Raw genomic sequence first — 22034 nt, 5'->3', positions numbered from 1 at the left:
GGAGTGGAGTCTATGGGATTCTTTAAATACAAGATCATGTCATCTGCAAAGAGGGAGAGTTTTATTTCTTCTTTCCCTATTTGGATCCCCTTTATGTCTGTATCTTGTCTTATTGCTGTAGCTAGGCATTCTAATACTAGGTTGAAGAGTTGAAGTTGATTTTCTTTAACTGAAGAATCAACACTGTCTTTTGCCTCCAGCAATTCCGTCAATGGTGAATCTTATCATCATCCTCAGAACCTGTTTTAACTTGATTGAAACTAAATATTCATCATGATCTGAAGAAATAGTGAGTGAGAAGAGGCATTGTTTTTTAAAGAAAGCACATCAGATATTAGAGGAAATGGAGTTCAATTCCTTTTTAGAGAATCCATGAGTCCACTTATTTCTGTGTTACTCTTTTTCTGATATGTTAGAGAAAGTGGGGTATGGTGTGTTTGTGTGTGTGTGTGTGTGTGTGTGTGTGTGTGTGGTGTCTTTTGGGGTTTGAACTCAGGGTCTTGTGCTTGCTAAACATGAGCTTAGAAATGCATACCTTGGGGGTTTTTTTTGGCCTTAGTTTATTTTTTAGTAAGGGTCTTTTGATCTTGTTCAAAGCTGACCTCAAATAGCAATCTTGCTACTGATACCTCCATTGAATATAGAATTACAGGAGTAAACCACCATGCCTGGCCCAAGAAAATCACCTTTTATTCCAAGATTGGTTTCTGGTAGAGAAACCACATCACTCCTGCTCTTCTAGGCAGATAGTGTTTCTTTCTCCTATATATTTCACTTTCCTTCTGTTAGAAGAATCTTTCCACTTTCACTATAACATGCTTAAATCTTTGTGATATTTTGAAAAGTTTGCCTTCCTCTCTTCTTCCTCTAGATATCACTCTATCTCAATCTCCCTCTTTATAGCTCAGTTTATTTGTTCTTGGCATGTAATTTTTCACCTCCTTTTAATTCTTTACTCTCTAGAAACTAGCTAATTGGCCATCACTCCACTGAAATAGCTAAGTGCACTAGTGATGTCCACATTTCTAAACAAAATGGATTAATTTTCTTTCCTTTGTCTCTCAGCAAGATTGAATATTGTGGACCTTTCTTTCCTAAAACTCTCTTCCACAATGTTACTACTTCTGTGGCTTCTCTTTTCCAGGCTTTCCTTCAGAAATAACAGTGTTCCTTAAAGTTTAGTCCCATTCCTACCCCTTTTCTTACTGCATACTCTATCTCTAGGATATTCCATGGGTTCAGGGACCATTGTTTTGAAAACTCACAAATTGGACTTCTTTGAGTTCAAGCTGACATATTCAACTCTCTACATGCACTCACCTGTCATGATGACAGCCTCCAATCACATTCCAGACTAGAATCATAGCCTTATGCCAATTAATACTACCCTATCGTTTCATGTCCTATAGGATAACACTTCCAACCTCCCAGCAACTTAAACCAAAACCTCAATATTCTTAGAGCTCCTCTCTGTCAGATTCCATCACCAAGATCTGAAAATGCAAAAATAATTCCACATCTATCCATTCCTGTTCATCCACCTAGACCTGTCCTAATGTGAGATAACATCTCGGGTTTTTTGTTTTTTGTTTTGGCTGGGTTTGAGCAATAGTCCACTAGCTGATCTCCCACTTTCTTTGTTATCTTCTCAGGATTTGGCCCCACACTGTCATTAGAATAATCATTCCAAAAAGGAAGGATGGCTACATCACTACTCAAAAGTTTTGTTGAATTCTCATTGGGTTTTGAAAAGTGTAAAACTTTCCTGCCAAGGCCTTGTAGGACCTCCTTCCCAGTACCCCTTCTACCTCCTCCCACCTCAGTCACCCCTGGCTTCTTTCAATTCTCCCAGGCCCACTACAGAGCTTGGGTACAAGTGGCTTTTACAGCCATAAGATGATTCTCTCTTTCCTTCCCTTGCAAACTGGCCAAGTAATTGCCATTATTGAACTGGAATTCCATCCTGCAGAGGAGTTGTGTCAATTCCTAATAACACATTCACTTTAAATAATTTTTTAAAATTTATGTCTGTCTCCTTGACTTCATCTGTGTGTGTGTGTGTGTGTGTGTGTGTGTGTGTGTGTTTGAATTTAGGACTGTCTCTAAGCTTTTAGGCTCAAGTCTGGCATTCTATCACTTGAGCTATAGATCCATTGCTGGCTTTTTGGTAGTTAACTAGATATAAGAATCTTACAGACTTTTTTGCCCAGGCTGGCTTTGAACTGTGATCCTCAGATCTCAGCTAGGATTACAGGAATGAGCCACCATCAGTGGCATGACTTGATCTTTTTAAAATAACAGTAGAGTTTTGTTCTTCTTGTGTGTCTGTATCTCCAAAGTTCAGTAGAGTCCTACACGCATATTACATGTCCAGTAAATATTTTAAATAAATAATTTTATAGAAGGGTCTCAAAATTTTGAGTAATCACTCTTCATCTAGCTGTAATCCCAGAGTTTGGGAAGCTAGGGAAGGTGAATTACAAATTCCAACTCAGCCTGGGTTATACAGTGAGATTTTTGTCTTAAACATATACAATTTAAAAATATTAATTCACGTTTTCTACTTTTATCACACGTGCTTTCTTCCTTCTGTCATTTAGGCTTCCATGTCATTTCCTTCCTAATCTATTTGCTCTTTAGACTTCTCCTTACTTATGCTATGAGAAAGGCTCCCTGAGGTTCTTCCCCCAAAGGAGGACTTAGGTTCTGCTACTTTTGTGTTCTGCATGTGTATATCTACTGTAGTAGCAGTGCTTATAACGTAATTAGATTTTTTTCTATGAAGTACAGATTGTCAAGCATAACATCAATTGCATGATAAAAATCTGGAACAGATGATTAACATAGGGCATATAGTCCATTTGGGAGAGAAGTTCTAGGAGGAAGAGTCATCTAAACATAAGAGAATTATGATGGTTACTAGTGCTATAATAGGCTCTCTTCTCAGTTAGGACTCAGATACTAAGGAGAAAATTGCTTTAGACATAGTATAATTGTCTTTCAGGGAAAGAAAGCCAAACTTGACTACATTTTTTTCCTGACATGATTTTTTGCCTAGTTGGCCTAAATGATGGCATGTCTTGGTGAATTTATTGTTGACACACCACCATTGCCCATGGAACACTAACTTATGGGTCAATGTTGATCTGCAAGATACAGGCAACAACACACTTCCATTTCTCATCCTGTCCTATTGTTTTTATTGACAAGGTAAATGAACATATAAAATACATTATTATCAAAGATATAGAGCACATACTGGTGAGGGCATAGTTAATAAATGGTCAGAATCAGAATACAAAATAATTTCAGGCCAAAAAAATAGCAATTAGTAGTATGACTTCTCCATGCACATATTACCTCATTTAAATATCATAGTAGGATATTAATGTTACAATAAGTATCATTTATTGTATGCCTGTAATGTGCCAAAAACCTTTGCATATGTGGTATCATTTAGCCACACACACACACACATACACACACACACACACACACACACACACACACACACACACGTACATGCACACACACAGGGACATTGGGTGGTACCAGGACTACCACTCAGGACATCATGCTCTCTTAGCTTGTTCATTCACATGGTGCTCTACTTACTTGAGTAATTCTTCCAGCTTGGTCTTTGCTGGTTGTTTTTGAGATGGAATCTTGCTAACTTTTCTTCCTAGGTTGGCTTCAGACTGTGATCCTCCAGATCTCAACTTTGTGAGTAGCTAGGAATAGAGGTATGAGCCATAAGCCCTTAGCTAATTCTTTTGATGTAGATTTCATTTCTCCCTTTTACAGAAATGAAACCTGAGGGTCAAACATGTTAAGAACCTTCCTTGAGGTCTCAACAGTGGTACTGGAGCTGTTATTTATAGTATATTTATATATTATATATTTATATATTATGTATTTATATTTATAGCTCAACCTGACACCCCAAATGAAAACCCTGTTCCCTATACCCTACTGGCTTCCCAAATGAAATCCATCAGTAAAGTAAAAAAAATTACAGGACTGTTCAGAAATTCAACTGTACAAGCAAATAATGCAGCAAGCGCTTCATGGCAAAAGATGTGGAAGGTTTTGTTTGTCTGAGAGTACCTTGTGAATCATGTGGGTGAGTCACTGACACCCCAAATGAATACAGACTTAGGCTATGGAAGAGTACCTAGAAGAAAGAAAGACAAGAGTCACACTTTGCCCTACCATTAATGCAATATGGGACTGGGTGTTGGAACATTGATCTTAACTCAGATCCTTGTCCAGGTGAGCAAGCCCAGGATAATTTGACCAGAATGCAGAGTACAGGTCAAATAAAAGATGTTGAAGAAACTACAATGTAGAAAACATGTTATCTCTAGTTACATAAAATTAACCTTTTTAGTGCATACTATGGGGGAGACACTATTTTATCATTTCATTCTTATAGTCAATTTAGGACACTAAATGATTGTTTTCTCTGTTTTGCAGATAAGAAAACTGATGCTACAAGAAGCCAAAACTAAAAGTCTGGCTATTTTCAATTGGAATAAGAAATTAGAAGAGAAATTATGTATATTGTTTGGGTATCAATAGAAAAGATAAAACCAGAGAAGGTACTCTAAAGGAATACCATTTGATTTCACTGCAAATAATAAAATAAAATATCCTAATAGTTTACATTATTTTAAATGGATATTGCTGAGTTTTTACTGCTGCATGCTTTCGTTTAGACGTACTTTTAGAAAGAGTCTATAGAATTGGAAGAGATTTGATAATACGACTCACAATTCACACATTTCTCCTCAACTTTATGGACTTCTTTGAATCAGTATGGTACCATTATTGTTAGGATGGAGTGAGAACACTCATCTTTTCAGAATCTTCAAATACATCTAGAAAAAATGCCTCTATTAATTGGGACTTGGTTTTATAAATCACAAGTTAATCAAAATGTGTTGTAAACTATTTTATTTGAGGTCAGAAGGAATTTTTTCAAAGCTATTTTACAATTCATTAATCCCTCCATCCAGGATAATTCATTCAGACAATATTTATTGATGATCTATTATATGGATCTGATTCTATCTCTAGATGTCTATCATTGGATTCATTTAATAATAAGAAAATTTATGCTCAAATATGAATGATTTACTAACATTCTGAGGCTAAGGAGGGTTCAGATAAAAGCCTGGAACACATGTGTGTCCTCTACTCTTTCCCACTTCAAAATACAAGTAGAGGATGTATTTCACAAAGAATTTTAATAAAAGCAATCTTTGTTTCTTGAGACATTACTTAGCTAAATATCAAAACTCACTCTTTTTGCTTAGGGCCCAGTATCACGTTTTATGAAGAGGAGGACTAAAATATAAAAACATTTAAAAGGAGTAGTAAGATTTAAAAAGAGACCAAGCAGAAACTCTATCTTATATTGCAGGGGTTGGGAGTTGAAGTAGAGACAGGTATTACCACAGGCTATTACTTGTGGGTGGGGTCAGGAGGGAAAATCTGGGAGACAACAAGGGAAGGGGTAATATTGTCCCAAATTACTCATTACCTGACTTATATAACTGTAATCCTCTGTATATCTCCTTTATAATAACAATAAAAAATTAAAAATAAGTAAAAATAAAAATAATAAAAGACTGTTGCAATGAAATGAGAGAAGCTTAAGAGGGCAATTGCCTGCATTATACAGCATTCTTATCTTCCTATTAACTAGGGTTTTACTGTTGTCAACATCTACATCTAGTCAACAAATGTCTGAGCATTAACTCTACTGTGATGTTAAGAGTATAGGATGAAAGGAGACTTTGCTCAACATGGTACCTGCTCTCAGAGGTTATCATTAGCTTGGAATCCTGAGCTCATTTAGGAAATGAATATAACTATGAAGTCTCTTTTTACTTGGAATTAGGTGCGAAGTCATTTGGAAAATCAAAGCAGGTCACAGCGAAAATTACTGTTGAAAATAGATATTCTGAGCATGCTAGACTGGGCATGGTGCATGAACAATAAATATCTGGAGATGGTTCTACGAAAGAAAGTTCTAACTCCAGGCAAGCATAGTTTTGGTTGTGAAGCAGTGCTTGTCTATTCTAATGAAACATTAACATTTCCTGGGGGAAATTCTAAAAGTCTGATGCCTAGGCCTCCAACCAAGACCACTTCAATCAGAAATCTAGGAAGAGAAGTGTCCAAACATCAGTATTTAAGTAGATATGAATATTTATGTATATAAGTAAGAATATATACAAATATAGTCTAATTCACAACAGAATTAAGAACTTCTTAGTAGAAAACAAATATTTATAAAGCTTTATAGCTGTAGACATGATAAATTGTACTTACTGGTTATAATAAATTATGTTACTATTCAGAGATGGTAGAGGGTTCCAGAAACGCTGATTCTACATCTAGCAGAAAATGTTTCTATAATGTTGGTACATCCTCACCAAAGAGAAGCAGAATAATTTCAGATTATTCAGAGCGGCTTTTCCTGGCAGAGGAGTCTCTTACTGGCTTATTAGACCACTTTTCTGCAGTTAAATTAGTAAGAGTCACTACTGATTCTTACTTGCAAACTTTCCCAACATACACACTTACACACTCACTCACATACACATACATACACACACACCCTCAGGATAAGTTATTTTAAATGCTGAGTTTAGGATTTCTTCCAATGAAACATTTTACTTATGACATAAAGTTGGTTCTTTCCAGAAAGGAAAGCATAACTATCCAATCAGCATAAGTCTCTACAGTTATTTGAAAGACCATGAGCATCTATCAGTGCTCTGTGGATTGTGGTTTAAGATGACTCTTTGGATCCCAGTGTGTCAAATGAATCAGGGATTGCTCTGAATGCATTATGCTAGGTGATATGAGTCTATGATTCACTCTCTCCAAGGACCCAGACAAAATGAAGATGCCCTTTAGTTGCATAGTAGATCTGAAACTCTAAAGGTTCTTATAGAAGGAAATGGCTCAAGAGGAACAAACAGTTTTGTTTGCTGTCCTTCACCACCTCTTCCCTGAGCTGGGTGGATGGCTAAGAAAAATGTGAAAATGTCCAAGTAACTGAACTGTTAGACATAGATTATGAAAATTCACTTATGATGCTGGCTGAACAAAGTGGTTACCTTTTCTTTTTAATAGGTTATGGTAGGAAAGAAGAGAGAGAAAAGGGAAAATGATTTGTTAGTACATCAGAACTAACTGCCAAATAATTGGGTCTAGAGTCTAAGCTAATCATGCTTTTGTTTATTCAGCTCATATAAAAGTCTTTTAAGAATGCATTTTTGCACAATATATATATATGTATATAATTCTAATATTATAACATACACTGTGAGAAACTTTTGAAAACAATATACTGTCAACCAGAAACAACGGTGTTAATAGACATACAAACCCATTGGTCATGCACATCTGTGCCATTTTCTGAAACTTGAGTCACAATGCTGAACTGAAGCATGAAACACATTTTACAAACTGAAACTGACACAAGGAAGAGGTCTAACAAGTGTTATCAGAAGAAGCTTCACATTTGCATAATTTACTACACCAGTTCACATTTTATTATCAAAATTCACATTGTTTTATTGTTTTCTCTCATAATGAATCTGAAGGTGACATTCCCGCATCAGGAGCAGGCAGGAGGCTAGCTCTTCAAAGTCAGTAGTTTGGGAACACTCAGAAGAATCTCTTGTGAGCAAATGTAGTGTTGCTTTTTGAACCGAAGCCACAATGATAGCTGAACCCAGGTATAACCCAATTCATGTGTATACAGATTTGGATAGAACATGGGTTAAAAACTATAGTCCATTGCCCTCTACCCCTATCAAACAATACAAAAGTAAAAGCTCAGTATAAACCACTTAGTATCTAATGTGAGAATCCTGTTTGCAAAACTGGTTCACAAAGGGCTTGTGCAGAATTAGCAAGTCAGACAAGGTGAGGGCAGATCCATGGAATTAATGCCCCTCCCTGTCCTGACTATGGAGGGGGCCAGATGTCTCTCTTATGTGTTGTTGGGGTTATATAATACACCATACAAATGTTACAAGAAAAAGGTTGCAACTCTTAGGCAGAGTTTTCTACACAAATTTAACACCACCATTGGCAGGCAATGTTAGATATATAAATTAATAACTTACAAAACATTACAGTATTTACATTATATAATAAATACATGGTTATAAACAGGAACCAGGGGGAGGTGCTAGTGCAGAAGGCAATGCAAGAGAATGACAGCAGCATCAAGTGGCAGGGTTGAGTCATGGGAGGTGAGAGAGAACAGGGCAAGGGGCTGGGGATTTAGCCCAGCGGAAGGGCGCCCACCCGGTGCACGCAGGCCCTGGGTTCAGTCCTCAGCCCTGGAAAAAAAAAGCTACAAACGAGAACAGGGCAAAGGGCTGTTCAACTAACAGGGGGCTAAGACACAAGGGGGCGCATTGTTCTATTCAGCTGACCTACACAGACTGGTAATAGCGAACCATATAACTGCCCCTTCCTACCCCCTGATTTGTTCAACTTTATTTTGCTTACAGCAAAACAGCAAAACTTCAGAGAAAAAAAGTACTGTTCAAAGCAGGCAAACAGATCTAAGTTACAAGGGCCTTGGTAGAGTTAGACTCCAAGATGGAAGTAGAATATGGTTAGCAATGTGTCCTTTCTATGTGTTTGCAAAAGTTAACTGTAGGAAAGCAAAAGATATTGCCCAAGAAAGAAGGAAGACTTTTCTTTCCTTTTTTTCCCCCAGAAAGAGTCAAAAAATTTATGTCAATTTTAAGTACTTATCCACATAGAAGTTGGTACTAAACTCTAGGTATTCAACAGGCATTTCAAAGACATGAAAATGTTCTACAAAAAAGGCACACAGGTTGGCAGACAAGAAGACAGGTGAGCAGATTTATAAGTGAAGTTATTAGTGAGTTCAGTCACTAGTCAGGACAAGTTCCCAAGACTTAGTGCAGAGAAATCTCTCAGTTTTGTGTCTTCAATTTTTCAAGCCATTTAGTTGTGATGGGAACTGGCCGCCACTACTACATAAAGCTTCAGCTCTTTGCCAAGCTTGCAAGCAAGGCAAGTCAACCATGGCATTTCCTGAGCTGCTATTTGCTTCATGGCCTTGCATTCTGGCTCCAAACTCAAGTAACTGGAAAGGCCAGATGGCCTTTGTCCTATGCAGGCCTCAGCCGTCATTGCAGGCTGGCCCTACCGCATAGCTGGCATGCTTGTCAAGGGTGGAAAGTACATCTCCACAGGGAGAAGGAGATTATGTGTCGATTGGGGTTTTGTCTTCTGTTGCAATGTCTACATCAGTCTCTCCTAGTGAATCCCTATTTTCTGGATCAATCACACAAAGTGTCTTTGTGCTGCTGAAATAGTTGTGGCCCTCTCCCTCCTTTTCAGGTCCTTCAGAATCCTCTTCTTCAAGGGTCAGTTCAAATTGAAACTTCTCCATCAGACCCTGGCAGTCTCTGTTCCTCTCATCCAGTGGAGGAGAGGGGCTCTGGGGTATCATGCTTTGGTACCAGTTCCTGTTGTCTTCTAATGTGTCCAGAATGTCTTGAGCATCAGGCTGTACTAGATCTGCCCAGGTCTCCCACAATGGATGGACGATATAGTCAATGAAACCAACCTGGAGACAAATAAGATCACAGATTTGTTATTTCCATGGGCCTCTGAAAACCAAATAAGCTGTTCTGCTTTCCAAACAAAGACAGAACCATAAAAACCTTACAGAGAGATCAATAATAATAATGGATTCCTTTGTTGAAATGCTGGTTATATGGTAGATCTCCCTTAATCCTGAAAAGCTGTTGCCTGTCATTTACAAAGGAATAAACTAAGACTCACTGAGGTTAAACATCTTGGAGAAGTCACCTAACTAGTGAATGGCATAGCTAGTACTTAGGTCTAACTCCATCTAATCCCAAAGCCCATGTTTATGTCACTACCACACTGCTTTTCCTTTTATACACCAGATATGAAGTCTTGCAGCAACACTGGTTTGAGATGACTTATTCACTACTTATATTCCCTTATTCCCAAATCTAAAGTGGTCTGACTTAACAGCTCCTCCTCCCTTCCTCACTTTAAAATATGCTGTGGTGTCAAAATGACAGGAGTCTCAAATATGCCCACTAGTGTGGAATCTCTCAAGTTCTGTGAAATGCATTTAGCTTGTTGAGCAGTTTCATAAAACACTTGAAAATCATTCAAGACCTAAACAAATATCCCCTCTGTGGACATGCCTGCTATTGTTTTAGATCTATAGGACACACACTCATTTCCATCCTAAGAAAGGAGGAAAATAAAAACAATTAAGCGGTTCCTTTTGCTGGTGTTCCTGAGAAGAAATCTGAGGCTTACGGCTTTGTTATGGTCTACACAGGGGCTATGCATCCTGCATGAGCTAGCCTCCTGGCCTTAGGCTGACCTCTACATTGTCAGACAAACAGGAAACACTGAGGGTGGGGGCAGGTAGAGACAGAATAGGCACTAGTTGAATGAGGGAATGGAATTCCCCTGTCATGATCTGGGGAGCTGGAGAGATGCTGGTTTGGGATTCAGGGGGAGATGAGCAATGACCCCCATGGGACACTATATAGCCATCTGTCCCCTTGCTGGAAACTTTTCTCTATTGATACTTGGGTTATTTGTCCAGCCATTTAATATATTCAAGTTGAACTATATGCAAGAATTTTGATCATTTGTATCTCTTTCATACATGTGTGTACGTATATGTAAACAAATATGTGTGTGTGTGCATGTGCACATACATTTTTGTATAGTTCTTTTCTAGCCTTAACTTGATTTGCCAAAGTCTGGGCATATATATTTTGTGGGTTATGAAAAGTTAACTGTGGATGATTCAGATATTTCTCTTGCTTCTGCCCACTCCTTTTTCCTTTCTATTACTTCTTTAAGGACATTTGATGGATTTTAGGGGCTATTTTCAAGATGGTTTCCAGGGGTTAGAAATAAGCAGGCAATGGAGAAAATTGAATAAACTGAACATACTGAGCCATTTCTCTTCATTATTTGCTAAGTTTCTGCTAAGAAATAAGAATTTTGTTTTTTGAGAAGTAACCATTAGCTGCTTATTTCTTAGAGATGGGATAAGCACCTTTCTTGAATCCTTAGAACTACTAGTTTAGAGCTTGGTTGCAGATGAATGACATAGGGTCTGACAGAGCCCAGTTGGACCATCAGTGGGACCATCAGAGGAGGGAGTTGATGTCATGGCAGCACTAAGGCCTATCCTCAGTGATGAAGAGTGAAGGACCTAGTAAAAGGATCCATCAGCTCTTTCCCAGGGAACCACACAGAGGCAGGCAGGCTCAGGAGAAAGAGTATTACAAGGTTTATTAGAGGAGCCATATTTCACCCAAGAGGGAGCACATGGCAGCCTCCACTATCTAGGTAGCAGCAGGGTCTGGGGGTAGGAAGTGAGATAGATGGGAGCCTAGGTAGGTCTGGGCAGAGAGAGGGAGGGGCCAGCTGTATGGCGGAACGCCAGGCCTGGGAGGAGCTCAGATCTGGGTGGAGCTGAGGACCAAAGGTGGGCATAGTGCTTACATTCCCCACTCTGTTGTTTAATAAAAATAGGGGGAGGGATGGACGGGGGTCATTTATTTTGGAGTTACTTCCTGCTGTATAGGGGTGAAGTACTCAGGGGTCCCTGCTTCATTGCTCCTTGGGTATGGTCCACATTGGATGCACATCTGACACATTAAATGTCATGTGCCTGATGGACCTTCATATATATCTGAGCTAACTGGACCCCTATCTCTATGGATAAAATGATTGGACCCGATCATCGAGGAACCAGAGGCCCCTGCTCTGGACAAGTAACACCATAACCATCATGACCTTGGTCAACTTCATGTAGTTCCTAGCATGGCCTCTCTCCCCTTCATTGACCACGGCGCCCTCTCTCAGCAGGAAGTAGGTCCAGAAGACAAGACCTTCCCCCATACGCCCTGCACAGTACTGTACATATTAAAGGGGGGAAATATAAGGAAATGCCCACCTCGCAGACCTAAGTTCCATCCTCAAGTGGTGCCTCCCATTTCTGGCCCCACAATATAAAAGGGGCCTCCAAGGATCCAAACATTGCCATTTTCTCCCTTTCCTCATGAGAACTTGGCTTTGTCAGCTCTGCTGGTAATAAATATTTTCTTCTACTTGATTTCTGTCTGTATGGTCTTTTGGTTCACTTTCTTTGGGGTTACTTTCTGCCTAGGTTACATTATTTTCCTTCTCCTCGGGTAGAGGGCAGTTGGCTCCTTAAGAAGCCAACAAGATGAAGCATGAGAATAGCTTCTTCACCTGACATAGGAAACATTTATTTTATCTACTTCATAAAATTATTTAGGGGTCTACATAGGTTAATCTACAGGAAAATGCATGGAAAAACCACATAGAACATCACATAAAATGTCACTGTTAAGAAAAAGTGAATTCTTTATATCTTGTCCCAGTTAAAGCTCTAAATTAATCAGCCCTAACTAGTTTAACACTACCATGTATTTTTTTTAGCATTCAGACTTTGCGCTTACAGGTACTAAAGTCATCTAGTTGGTTTTCTCTAAGAAGCAGCAAAATACTAACTACAATACATTGATATTACAAATATGTGAAATTTGGTGTTTTTCAGTAATGAGGAAAGAGAAAGAAATTAACCCAAAACACTATCAGTGTATGTGTGTGTGTGTGTGTGTGTGTCAATGTGTTTGAGAGATAAAGACTGCAAATATCCTATGAATTCATTCTGAGGCACGGACCATTTGTTGTAAAAAATGATATTTCAGTGGGCCTTGAAGCCTTTTTTTATTACAATGACCTTTTAATGCTTTCTAATATTACATCTTCTGCAGTTATTAGTGTTAAAAATTTCTTCATGTGCATACATACACACACAGAGTATTTTATCTATTAGAATACCATGAACCTTTTGGCACAACCAGAAGATGATTGAATATCTCCAAATACATAGACATAGAAGCAACTTTGGGAAAACTTTGATTATTTCTGATGATGGTGGCAGTGTGCTAGAATAGGGAGAGATAATAGCAGAGACTTAAAACCAGGGTGCAGAGTTGAGCTTCTGGATGAAGACAGAGACAGAAGAAAAGTAGAGAGAGAAGGAATAGTAGAGACAGCAGCCTTCAAGGGTCAGCTGGATTTTCTCAGGTCAGAGTCTTTACAAAAACATTCATTTTAGATACCTGGGATTTTTCCACGGATGCTGTGTGTTTGTCACACATTGGGCTAATCTCCATTCCCCTCTCTCGTTCTTTGTCTCCCTGTTGGAAAAATTCCTCCATGATGCGATCTGTCCATTGCCGATACAATTCCAAGGATTTGGTGGGGTTGCTCAGGTCTGCACAGTGTACCATGTTGCGAAGGACCTGAAATAATCATTAAATTTTGGAAATCCCATAAAATTAAGAGTAAATACTGTCAGAACATCTTATCCCTCTCAGTACACTTAGTACCAAATCCAAGAACACTTTTGTTCCAGTATAGTGATGATGCATACACCAAAAAGGCAAAATGACAATGGTGCCAACCAAGGGTAGTTATTTCCCATTAGAAGGTCCTGAAGGAAAATATATATCTCTCCTTAGGGTGATAGCTTTTTAATTTAAAAACTAGAAGGAACATTACAGATCAGATGAGGAGACCATTTCCTTCCCTCAATTTGGGAAAAATGTAAAGAATTGCTCAAAGTAGATGTCAGGATTTTCATTTGTGGAAAGAGGAGACCAGAAGACAGGAATTGGTATAACCAAAGCAGATAGAACAAACTTTCAGTTGGTAAGATTTACATGCAGATATGAGCTTTGGGGAGGAGGAGTCACATGTGCCCAATTACAAATAGATATTGCAACTTATTTTCAGAACTAAGTAATTGCGTAGTCATGCTTTTCCTAATTGATCAGAGGATAAACTTAAATGTCCATCTTCCTTAGCTTCTTCTTAAAATAAGCCAGATGCTCCAGTAGTCCTCTAGGACATGCAGCTAACCAAATTCATATTTCATTTTTCTAAATGGTGTTGGATGAGTTTGTCTTTGATCAAATACCTGTATGCGGTCAGTATAGTTATCCAGGAGAAGAACACCTGAGCTTGTGACTTTCTTTGTCTCTACCATTGTCTTCAGGTCTGCCAGCAGGCTCATATGTTTGGACATATCAGTTGCTAATACCTTGGGTAAAGACAAAAGGAAGATTCTTATTAAATGCAGTCCACAAAAGAGAAGGTCGAAAGTTAATGAGGAAAGTAGAGAGGCTACAGCCTTACCATGTCAATCACCATTTTCCTGAGTGTCTGACGCTGCTTCTTGGTGAGATTCTGAAAGATGTCACAATGTTCTTCTTGCAGCAGCTTGAAACCCACAGCAAGGTGATGGTTTTCCAGCACAGATTCATCATTATACATCAAAGCAAGTTCCGAATCTAATGGATTAACAACATCATGACAATAAGATACCATAAAAATTGTGTAATTGAGATACTGCATTACCTCCATGTGAAATCAGATCGAGTTTCGCTCAAATTATTTTAAGAGTTTCCATCCAGAGTCATTGCCTCATACAGAAACATTGTGCCTATACAAATAGAACTAGGAAGTTTCTAACTAAAAAATAAAATGTTTTAGGAGATGTTGGTACTTTCTCATTCATTAAAATTCATTGTCTTAAAATCTTATTTTTTTCTACTCAGATGGAGAATTAAGTATTTTTCCCTCTTCTTTTTGTTTCAGTTGTAATTTCCTTTATGTCATCATAAACATTTTTTTATAAAAATAGACATGCCACAAACTTTACCAAGTATATTCTGATTATCTGAAGTACCTTCACAATTGCCAACCTCTGGCAACTGTGTTTCATATTTTCAAAAGATAGTGTGTTGGTGTAAAATTTTGTTTTATGCCCATAATGTAGTTTTGGAATTCTTTCATAAATATGCTAATTAAACATTTTTTAATAAAAAAAACTTTGGCATTCAATTTTCTGTCTACTGGCTCTCTATATTAGAAATAAGTTCAGTGTATTCAAACTATAGATTCTAGCATGCTTTTTATACTAAGGATATCACAGGTACCTTTTGTTAGAAAAGCTCTGTATCTGAGAATACAGTCATGAAACTCAGGAAATCACCTATCAGAGTTAAGCCAGGCATGGTGGTAGATGCCTGTAGTCTTAGCACTGATGCAAGAGGAGGATTTTAAGTTTGAAATCAATCTAGAATACAATGTAGCCTGTCTCAAAAATAAATAGATACCTAAATACATGCATAAATAGAGTAACAGCAATATGATAGCAATGTGTTGCTAACTGCAGGGGATGCTACTCCTATACCATTACTTTCAGAAAGAGTGAATTCTCTGAGGTCATTTGCACACCCTTGTTCTGTTTATCTGTGATTATGAGCACACATTTTTGAGCAGGATCTGCATGTGACCATGATGTAGATGGTTCTGGCAGGAAAGACTTTTCCAGTGTGATGCTTACTGGTTTATCAATGAATGAATTCATGACTTTACACTAAACAAGCTGATATAATTCATGCAGAAAAATTTGTTTGATCAATAGATGAATGAGGTTTAAAAGTCTTCCCCAAACTTAGATAACTTGGATAGCTTGATTTAAAAAAACACAATAATACAAAAACAAGAAGTGACAACAAAAACTCTTGGATAACAAGCAGCTCAAACAGCATCTGTGTAAAACTGTTAGCATTTGATGCCAGTTATAACATTGACAATACGACTATTATTGTTAGAAGAAAAAGTACTTAGATCTTTAGTACTAGGGAAAACGTATTAACTGAGTGGTTGAATACATTTTCATTAGTGTGGAAACCAAATATTTTGAGCCTGCCAAAAACTTGGAGTATAGCTTATGGTCCTAAGGCTGGACTAACCCTGAAAGCTACTAGGTTACCCTCTTTTCTGTAGACCATTCCATAATCAAACATACACACACACACACACACACACACACACACACACACACACGTGCACAACATGGAACAGAGCATATGGGACTTTAATGACTTTCCTCTTGAATTTTGGAAATCTATTTCAGTGCTTTTTGAGGAAATCTAATTTCTACTTGAAAGTTCCCATATTCAGACCCAACATTAGTGCCTATTCCCTAGCACAGTAAGACATTAATGGGGGTGTTGTGCTGTAAGAGCCCTGATCACAACATCCCCAGGCCTTTTCTTCTCTTACTGGATAATTCCACATCTGTTATTCTTTCCTTCCATATTGTACTTTCCAAACTTTGAGTACATTTTATGGCTTCCTCCGACCCTCTCCAAGTTCTCCATGCAGCTCAAACATAGTGTTGCCAGACTGGACACAGTATCCAGGAAAGGACACTCAACCCAGTTTGAGTGGAATGGAAGGATTACCTCATTACTGCCCTTTTTGTTACCCATAATGAAAACATCAGGAGGGAAAAACTGCAGTGAATCATACAATTATCTCAAATGACTGTTCTAGTGGTGAACTCACTTGTGTTGATGAGAAACTGATTGGAGACTCCAGGATGATCAACGTCATGGATAGCAGCTGCAAAAATGGCAGCCAGGATTTCCAAATCTGTGAAGACAGCCTGGGAAACAAATTGGACACATTGAACTCCAAATCTACTTTGCTCATTTTGCCAGTTAATTTCAAAGGATCCCATTTCATTCTCTTTGAGAGAGGGATTTGTATACTCTCATAGGGTGTGGATTAAATTTAAAAAATGTAGATTCTGTTTATTACCAAAAAGTTCCTGATATAAAAGGAATGATGCCCAGCCTTGATTTGCACTTTTTGTTGTTGTTGTTGTTATTGGTCATGGGGCTTAAACTGTGGACTTGGGAGCTGTCGCTGAGCTCATCAGGTCAAGGCAAGTGCTCTACCATTTGAGCCACAGTGCTATTTCCTCAGAGACTTTCTGCCCTGGGTGGCTTTGAACTGTGATACTCAGATCTCAGCCTCCTGAGTAGCTAGGATTACAGGTTTGAGCCACTGGTGCCCGGCTAAAAATAAATTCTCCCCCTTTCCCATCCCCCATCCCCATCCCCCCAGTCCTGAGGCTTGAAATCAGAGCCTGAGCACTGTCCCTGAGCTTCATTTGCTCAGGGCTAGCACTCTACCACTTGTGGCTTTTTCTGTTTATGTGGTACTGAGGAATTGAACCCAGGGCTTCATGAATGCTAGGCAAGCATTGTAGCACTAGGCCACATTCCCAGCCCCTGATTTGCACATTATTTAAGACTGCAGGCTGAGGCTTGGCATTAGCATACTGCTCATACATGGTGTATGTGAACTCCTGATTTGTCTTTCAGATTAGGTCTACAGCAGCATGGTGCTTACGTAACATAAGCACAATCAAGTCAAAGAAGCAAGGCAGATGGCTCTGCTGTGAGTTATAATAAATACCCTTCATGTTTAGGCTGCATAAGTTAGAGGAAAAGGCTAAACTTCAGATTCATCAGCAATGAATTATTTCACAATGCTTATTTGTAGTGTGGTCACAAGCTGCCAGTTATAAATTCATTCATTCCATCCATCTCTACTTAATGTTTATTTATAGGCAAGATTTGAAAAATATTCCTAATACTTTATTCTTAGTTCCTTCCTGTCATGTCATTAGGCAAATCTGTCTCTACCCAAGCAAAAATGACTTAAGCCTAGTATTTATTAGGTGTCTATTGCTGTTGATTCTAGGACCAAAATGTCTTTCTTCTCTGTGATTATTTAAGTCTTCTGTTTCCTTAAATGCCAATTCATTTTCTATCTCTCCACAAAGGACCAATCCTGATAATTAAGGACACACTGTACTCTTCTTTTACTAACAGTTTTCAGCAATCTTGGCAAATTACAATAATTATCCCATTACTAATACAAGGCATTAATCTGTGAGGAAAGGAGTCCCAATCACCTTCTCAAATCTTGTCTGAGTACAAGGGATTCTGTTCCTCCTTTCTTAAATTAAATTTATTTTTTAATGATCTTTAAAAAGGGGTGCAGAAGGTTTTCAATTCAACATGGCAACTCATGAGTATAATGCATCTTGCTCGTGTCACCCCTTCGGTCACTGTTTCTCCTTATTTTACCATCCATACTTTGAGATAACTGTATCCTTCACCAGGAACTAAGCATGGATTCTGTTGATTATTTTATAACTAAATAATTTTCAATTGGAAGAGATGGAAAAGTTACTCTATTCTTAGAGAGTAAAGAAGGCAGGAATGTCTAGTTTTATTACTCAATTTATGCTTCTATATTTCATAAAGAACCAGTGTATAAATTTGGGGTCAGTTAAGCCAGTTACATCATTTTTGTAAATACATTGCACATTGCATGGTGCTTTTAAAGGAATGGGCAGGAATCCAAACCAGATGACAATTACTCACATCTAATGCTGGTGTAGAAAGAAGGACGTGGGTAGACTGGGCTACATCAGCAGCATGCAGGCTGTTATGATAGGCCACGTCAGAATGGTAATGGTCTTCCAAAGTCATCATGTAGGTCACAAATGTGTCAGATGAGATTTTGAAAGTCTTTAGGAGGTCTCTTTCCTATGTAATAAAATGGATTAGAACATGAATATGTGGATTACAAAAATGTAGCAAGATTAAGTGGCAACCTAAACTAGAATGGGAAAAACAAAACCCTTACAAGGAGTTATCCATTTGGATAATCAACATGATCTCATGCTACTCACTTGGAATATGGCATACATGATGCATGTCAGGGGCCGATTATGTGAATATCCAGCCACATTGAAGATGTTAAGGCCCCATTTGTTCAGGTCTTCCAACTCCTGTAAAAAATAAAGAGGAATTTAGGAATAAGGATAAATATTTTTTGTAAGTTTACAAAATTTTTGTAAGTCTTTTTTGTATTAATTGGCTACCTAAGTCTATATAGAGTACTATAATTAGAGTGTTCTAATATCTGAAAATAACTCAGGTGGAATAACTCAAGTGGTTTGGGATCTTTTTATGCAATAATTATAAATGTATATCTATTTATAAATATAGTTGCTAACCTATATTTGCTTTGCATCCTTCCTCAAACAATGTTGTCTGAGTGAATAGAGATTATGCTGGTCCCATTTCCCCATCACTCCCCCTGCTACTTACTGGCCTATCGGTGACAGGTAGAAAACAATGTCAAGGAAACGCCCCTGTCCTTTGGTTATTATCATTGACGTCAGATCAGGGAGACTGAGCTACCAGAACGTGCAGAAATCAACCCCAGTTTAAGAATGACCAAGAGAAACCTGGAAGAAACATCATTCAGGCCTGTGTTGTGGGATCAGTCTAAGATTATCTGATTGAAGGAACAATTTATTCCATTCTGAGTAACTTCCCAGAGGCCTGGCTGGGTGTTTAATCAATTCAGAAGGCCTCACTGAATGTTGTTTGCTCAGAGGAAGCTCATTTCATTGTCTCACAAAGCAATGAAAACTTCAGCAGTGATTCTGTACAGCCTCTTGAGGACAGATGCATTCTGTCTGCATTTGCCTCTACTACTGGAGTCATTGCTTCACTCAGGAGTCATTACTCTCCTGATCTGTTTATTTCTCTAGCACTGCCAATCAGTGTAGATTTTCCCTCTGGCCCTCTGGCACAGAGTTCTGACAGCATCTCCAGGGATAATTCAAATTTCTCCTCCTGGATTTCCTTTGGATGTCCTGGAGTTCTTTCATCAGGATGTTCCAGCATAAGGAGTTATCCATCACTGAACCCGACTCAGGACCCAAAGTAAAGTCTTCGATATAGAAGAAAGATTGCCCCAGCACTGGACAAATAATGACAAAGCAAAAGTGACCCATACAAATGTCTAAATGGTAAACAAGCTCCGTATGCTGCAGAGAGCTGTGCACCTCCAGGCCCAGCTCATACAAACCTTGGCCAGGTGATCTTCATTTTCTGTGTTGACTCCAAAGCGCGAGATGCTTGTGTTGTTTAAACTTGAACTATGCATCAGCTTCTTGACTCCACTTATCTGAGTCATAAGCTGCTGCTTCTTCTTTTTCTCTCTGTCTTTCTGGGTGGGAGATGGGATTTCCACATCATTCTGCTTGTCTGCAACAAAAGAATGTTTGGTTTTTCAAATCACATTTGTGCCAATGAACATACACAGCAATATTCAAAACAGCTCAGACATTGTGTAATAGCCTTTAAATTGTATAAAGGGCTTGTACAATGCAACCTCATTGGATCTTGGATAACCTTGTGGAGTGGTAGAAAAAATAAGACTTGTTGCTCCATGCTATTGCCAAGTAAACTGAGGCTCAGAGTAGTTAAGTAAATTGTCCAGGAAGTGACTGAGATAGTACTCGAGCCCAGTTTCCTGTTCTTAGTGTAATTTAGGAGAAGTATACTCACACATTTTTGAGGTGAAAAATATCAATACTTACATGTGGATTTTGCATTAAGGTGACTAACTTATATTGCTTATATAACAAAAACGTTCATAAGTTAAAGCAAGATTAATGAAAATAAGCTCTGCGGATACATTTTCATTCATTCTTTAAAAATGATTTTAGCTGATTCAGTTTAAATGAGCAATATATGCTAAAAAATAAAAGATTCATCCGAATCTTTTATTCATTTATGAATTAAAAGAGTGATAGCTCACTCTTTTAAACTTTGCTACTCAGGAAGCTTGAAGTTCAAAGCCAGCCCAGGCAGAAAAGTCCTCAAGACTATGTTTTCAATCATCTAGCAAAAAAGCTAGACTAAAAGTGTGGCTCAGGTTGTAGGGCACTAGCCACAATTAAAAAGGACAAGTAAAAGCCTGAAGCCTTGAGTTCAATCCCCAGTATTGGCAAGAAAAAGGAAGGAGGAGGAGAAGGAAGAGAAGGAGGAGGAGGAAAAGGAGGAGGAGGGAGGGAGGAAGGAATTTAGAAAGGAGGAGGAGAGGAAAGAGGTGGAAGAGGAAGAGGAGGAGGAGGAAGAGAACTGCTATTTTAAAACATTGATTAGTTAACATTTGAGGTGTAGAGGAAGACTATAATTTCATTTTTATTTATGCGTTGTGTATGTTAACTCTACTAATAGATAATAGGGCATCTCATTTGTAATAGGCATCACACTTAATAACACATTTATGCTTACTAAATATTTATAATAATGGCATTTAATATGTAAACTTTTTGCCACACAGAAATAGCAGAACTAGGATTAGTGAAAATGTCTGTCTACCTGTTTACAGAAGCTCCCTCCTTTATTGAAAATGCCTGTAAACAAATACTCTATTTGATTTCATAGGGATACATCCTGAGTACTGACAGATGCATTAACTCTTTCAGGCCACAAGGATGCTTGTGCATATGCAGCAGCAATGATTGTTTCAATTGCTTTATTGAACTAAAATGGGACTCCATGGTTGAAAGAGTTAATGTGGCTTTCAAAAATGCTGACATTGATCTCTGCTTGTTATAGTGAAAATGAGTACAAAATAACTTCTCCATTTGAAAATGACATGCTCACAGTTGGTATGCTGGGAGATGGACCCTAGCTTTTATACTCTTCTAGATGTCGGCATAGTCACATGCTCTCCTCAGGGACTTTTGCCCTGGTAGTCACTCTAGCCAAGCTGAGCAAGAATGGTGAAACAGGACTAGCTTTCTGTGCACATTGCCACCTGCCTGGCGGGCTGAGGCACAGGTATTCCCCTTCCCTGGCCATTTCTGTGTAATCTCTAGGTTTCTACAAGCTTGTAGACAGTGCCTTTTTGTTAGGGAAAAAGTTTAGTCATCTCAATTAGTTTAGGGATTTCCAACTTAATCAGGAGCACGTAGGAAATTTTCAGAAAAAATTTACAGGCTTCACCCAGCCTCACTGAACTAGTTTTTTTGTTTGTTTTTTTTGTTTTGTTTGTTGTTTTGTTTTGGTTTTTGGTTGTTGTTTTTTTTAATTCCCCTGTGCTTTGGATGATCAGGCATTCCCAGACAGGTCTAGGAATCGATAACAATCCCACACTCTCAGCAACTTTGCCAAGCTCAA

General features: G+C 38.4%; 1 protein-coding gene across 4 annotated transcripts in view; it reads right to left on the bottom strand.

Moving 5' to 3' along the window:
- Positions 1-7232: 7232 nt before the first annotated feature.
- The window catches only part of Pde4b (phosphodiesterase 4B, cAMP-specific), a 430380-nt gene continuing 415578 nt past the window's right edge, over positions 7233-22034 (bottom strand). For all 4 annotated transcript variants that reach the window (XM_013020617.1, XM_013020618.1, XM_013020619.1 and 1 more), the window contains 8 exons: positions 19930-20108; positions 18740-18838; positions 18429-18593; positions 16534-16633; positions 14311-14465; positions 14093-14215; positions 13233-13415; positions 7233-9637 (listed from right to left, as the gene is read on the bottom strand). In XM_013020617.1, coding sequence (XP_012876071.1) covers positions 9272-9637; positions 13233-13415; positions 14093-14215; positions 14311-14465; positions 16534-16633; positions 18429-18593; positions 18740-18838; positions 19930-20108 — 1370 coding nt within the window. In that variant the 3' untranslated portion in view covers positions 7233-9271. The remainder of the gene's footprint in view (positions 9638-13232; positions 13416-14092; positions 14216-14310; positions 14466-16533; positions 16634-18428; positions 18594-18739; positions 18839-19929; positions 20109-22034) is intronic.

The sequence above is a fragment of the Dipodomys ordii genome, unplaced genomic scaffold (genome assembly GCF_000151885.1).
Source record: "Dipodomys ordii isolate 6190 unplaced genomic scaffold, Dord_2.0 Scaffold51, whole genome shotgun sequence".
Taxonomy (NCBI): Eukaryota; Metazoa; Chordata; class Mammalia; order Rodentia; family Heteromyidae; genus Dipodomys; species Dipodomys ordii.
This window is presented reverse-complemented; position numbering and strand designations above follow the sequence as displayed.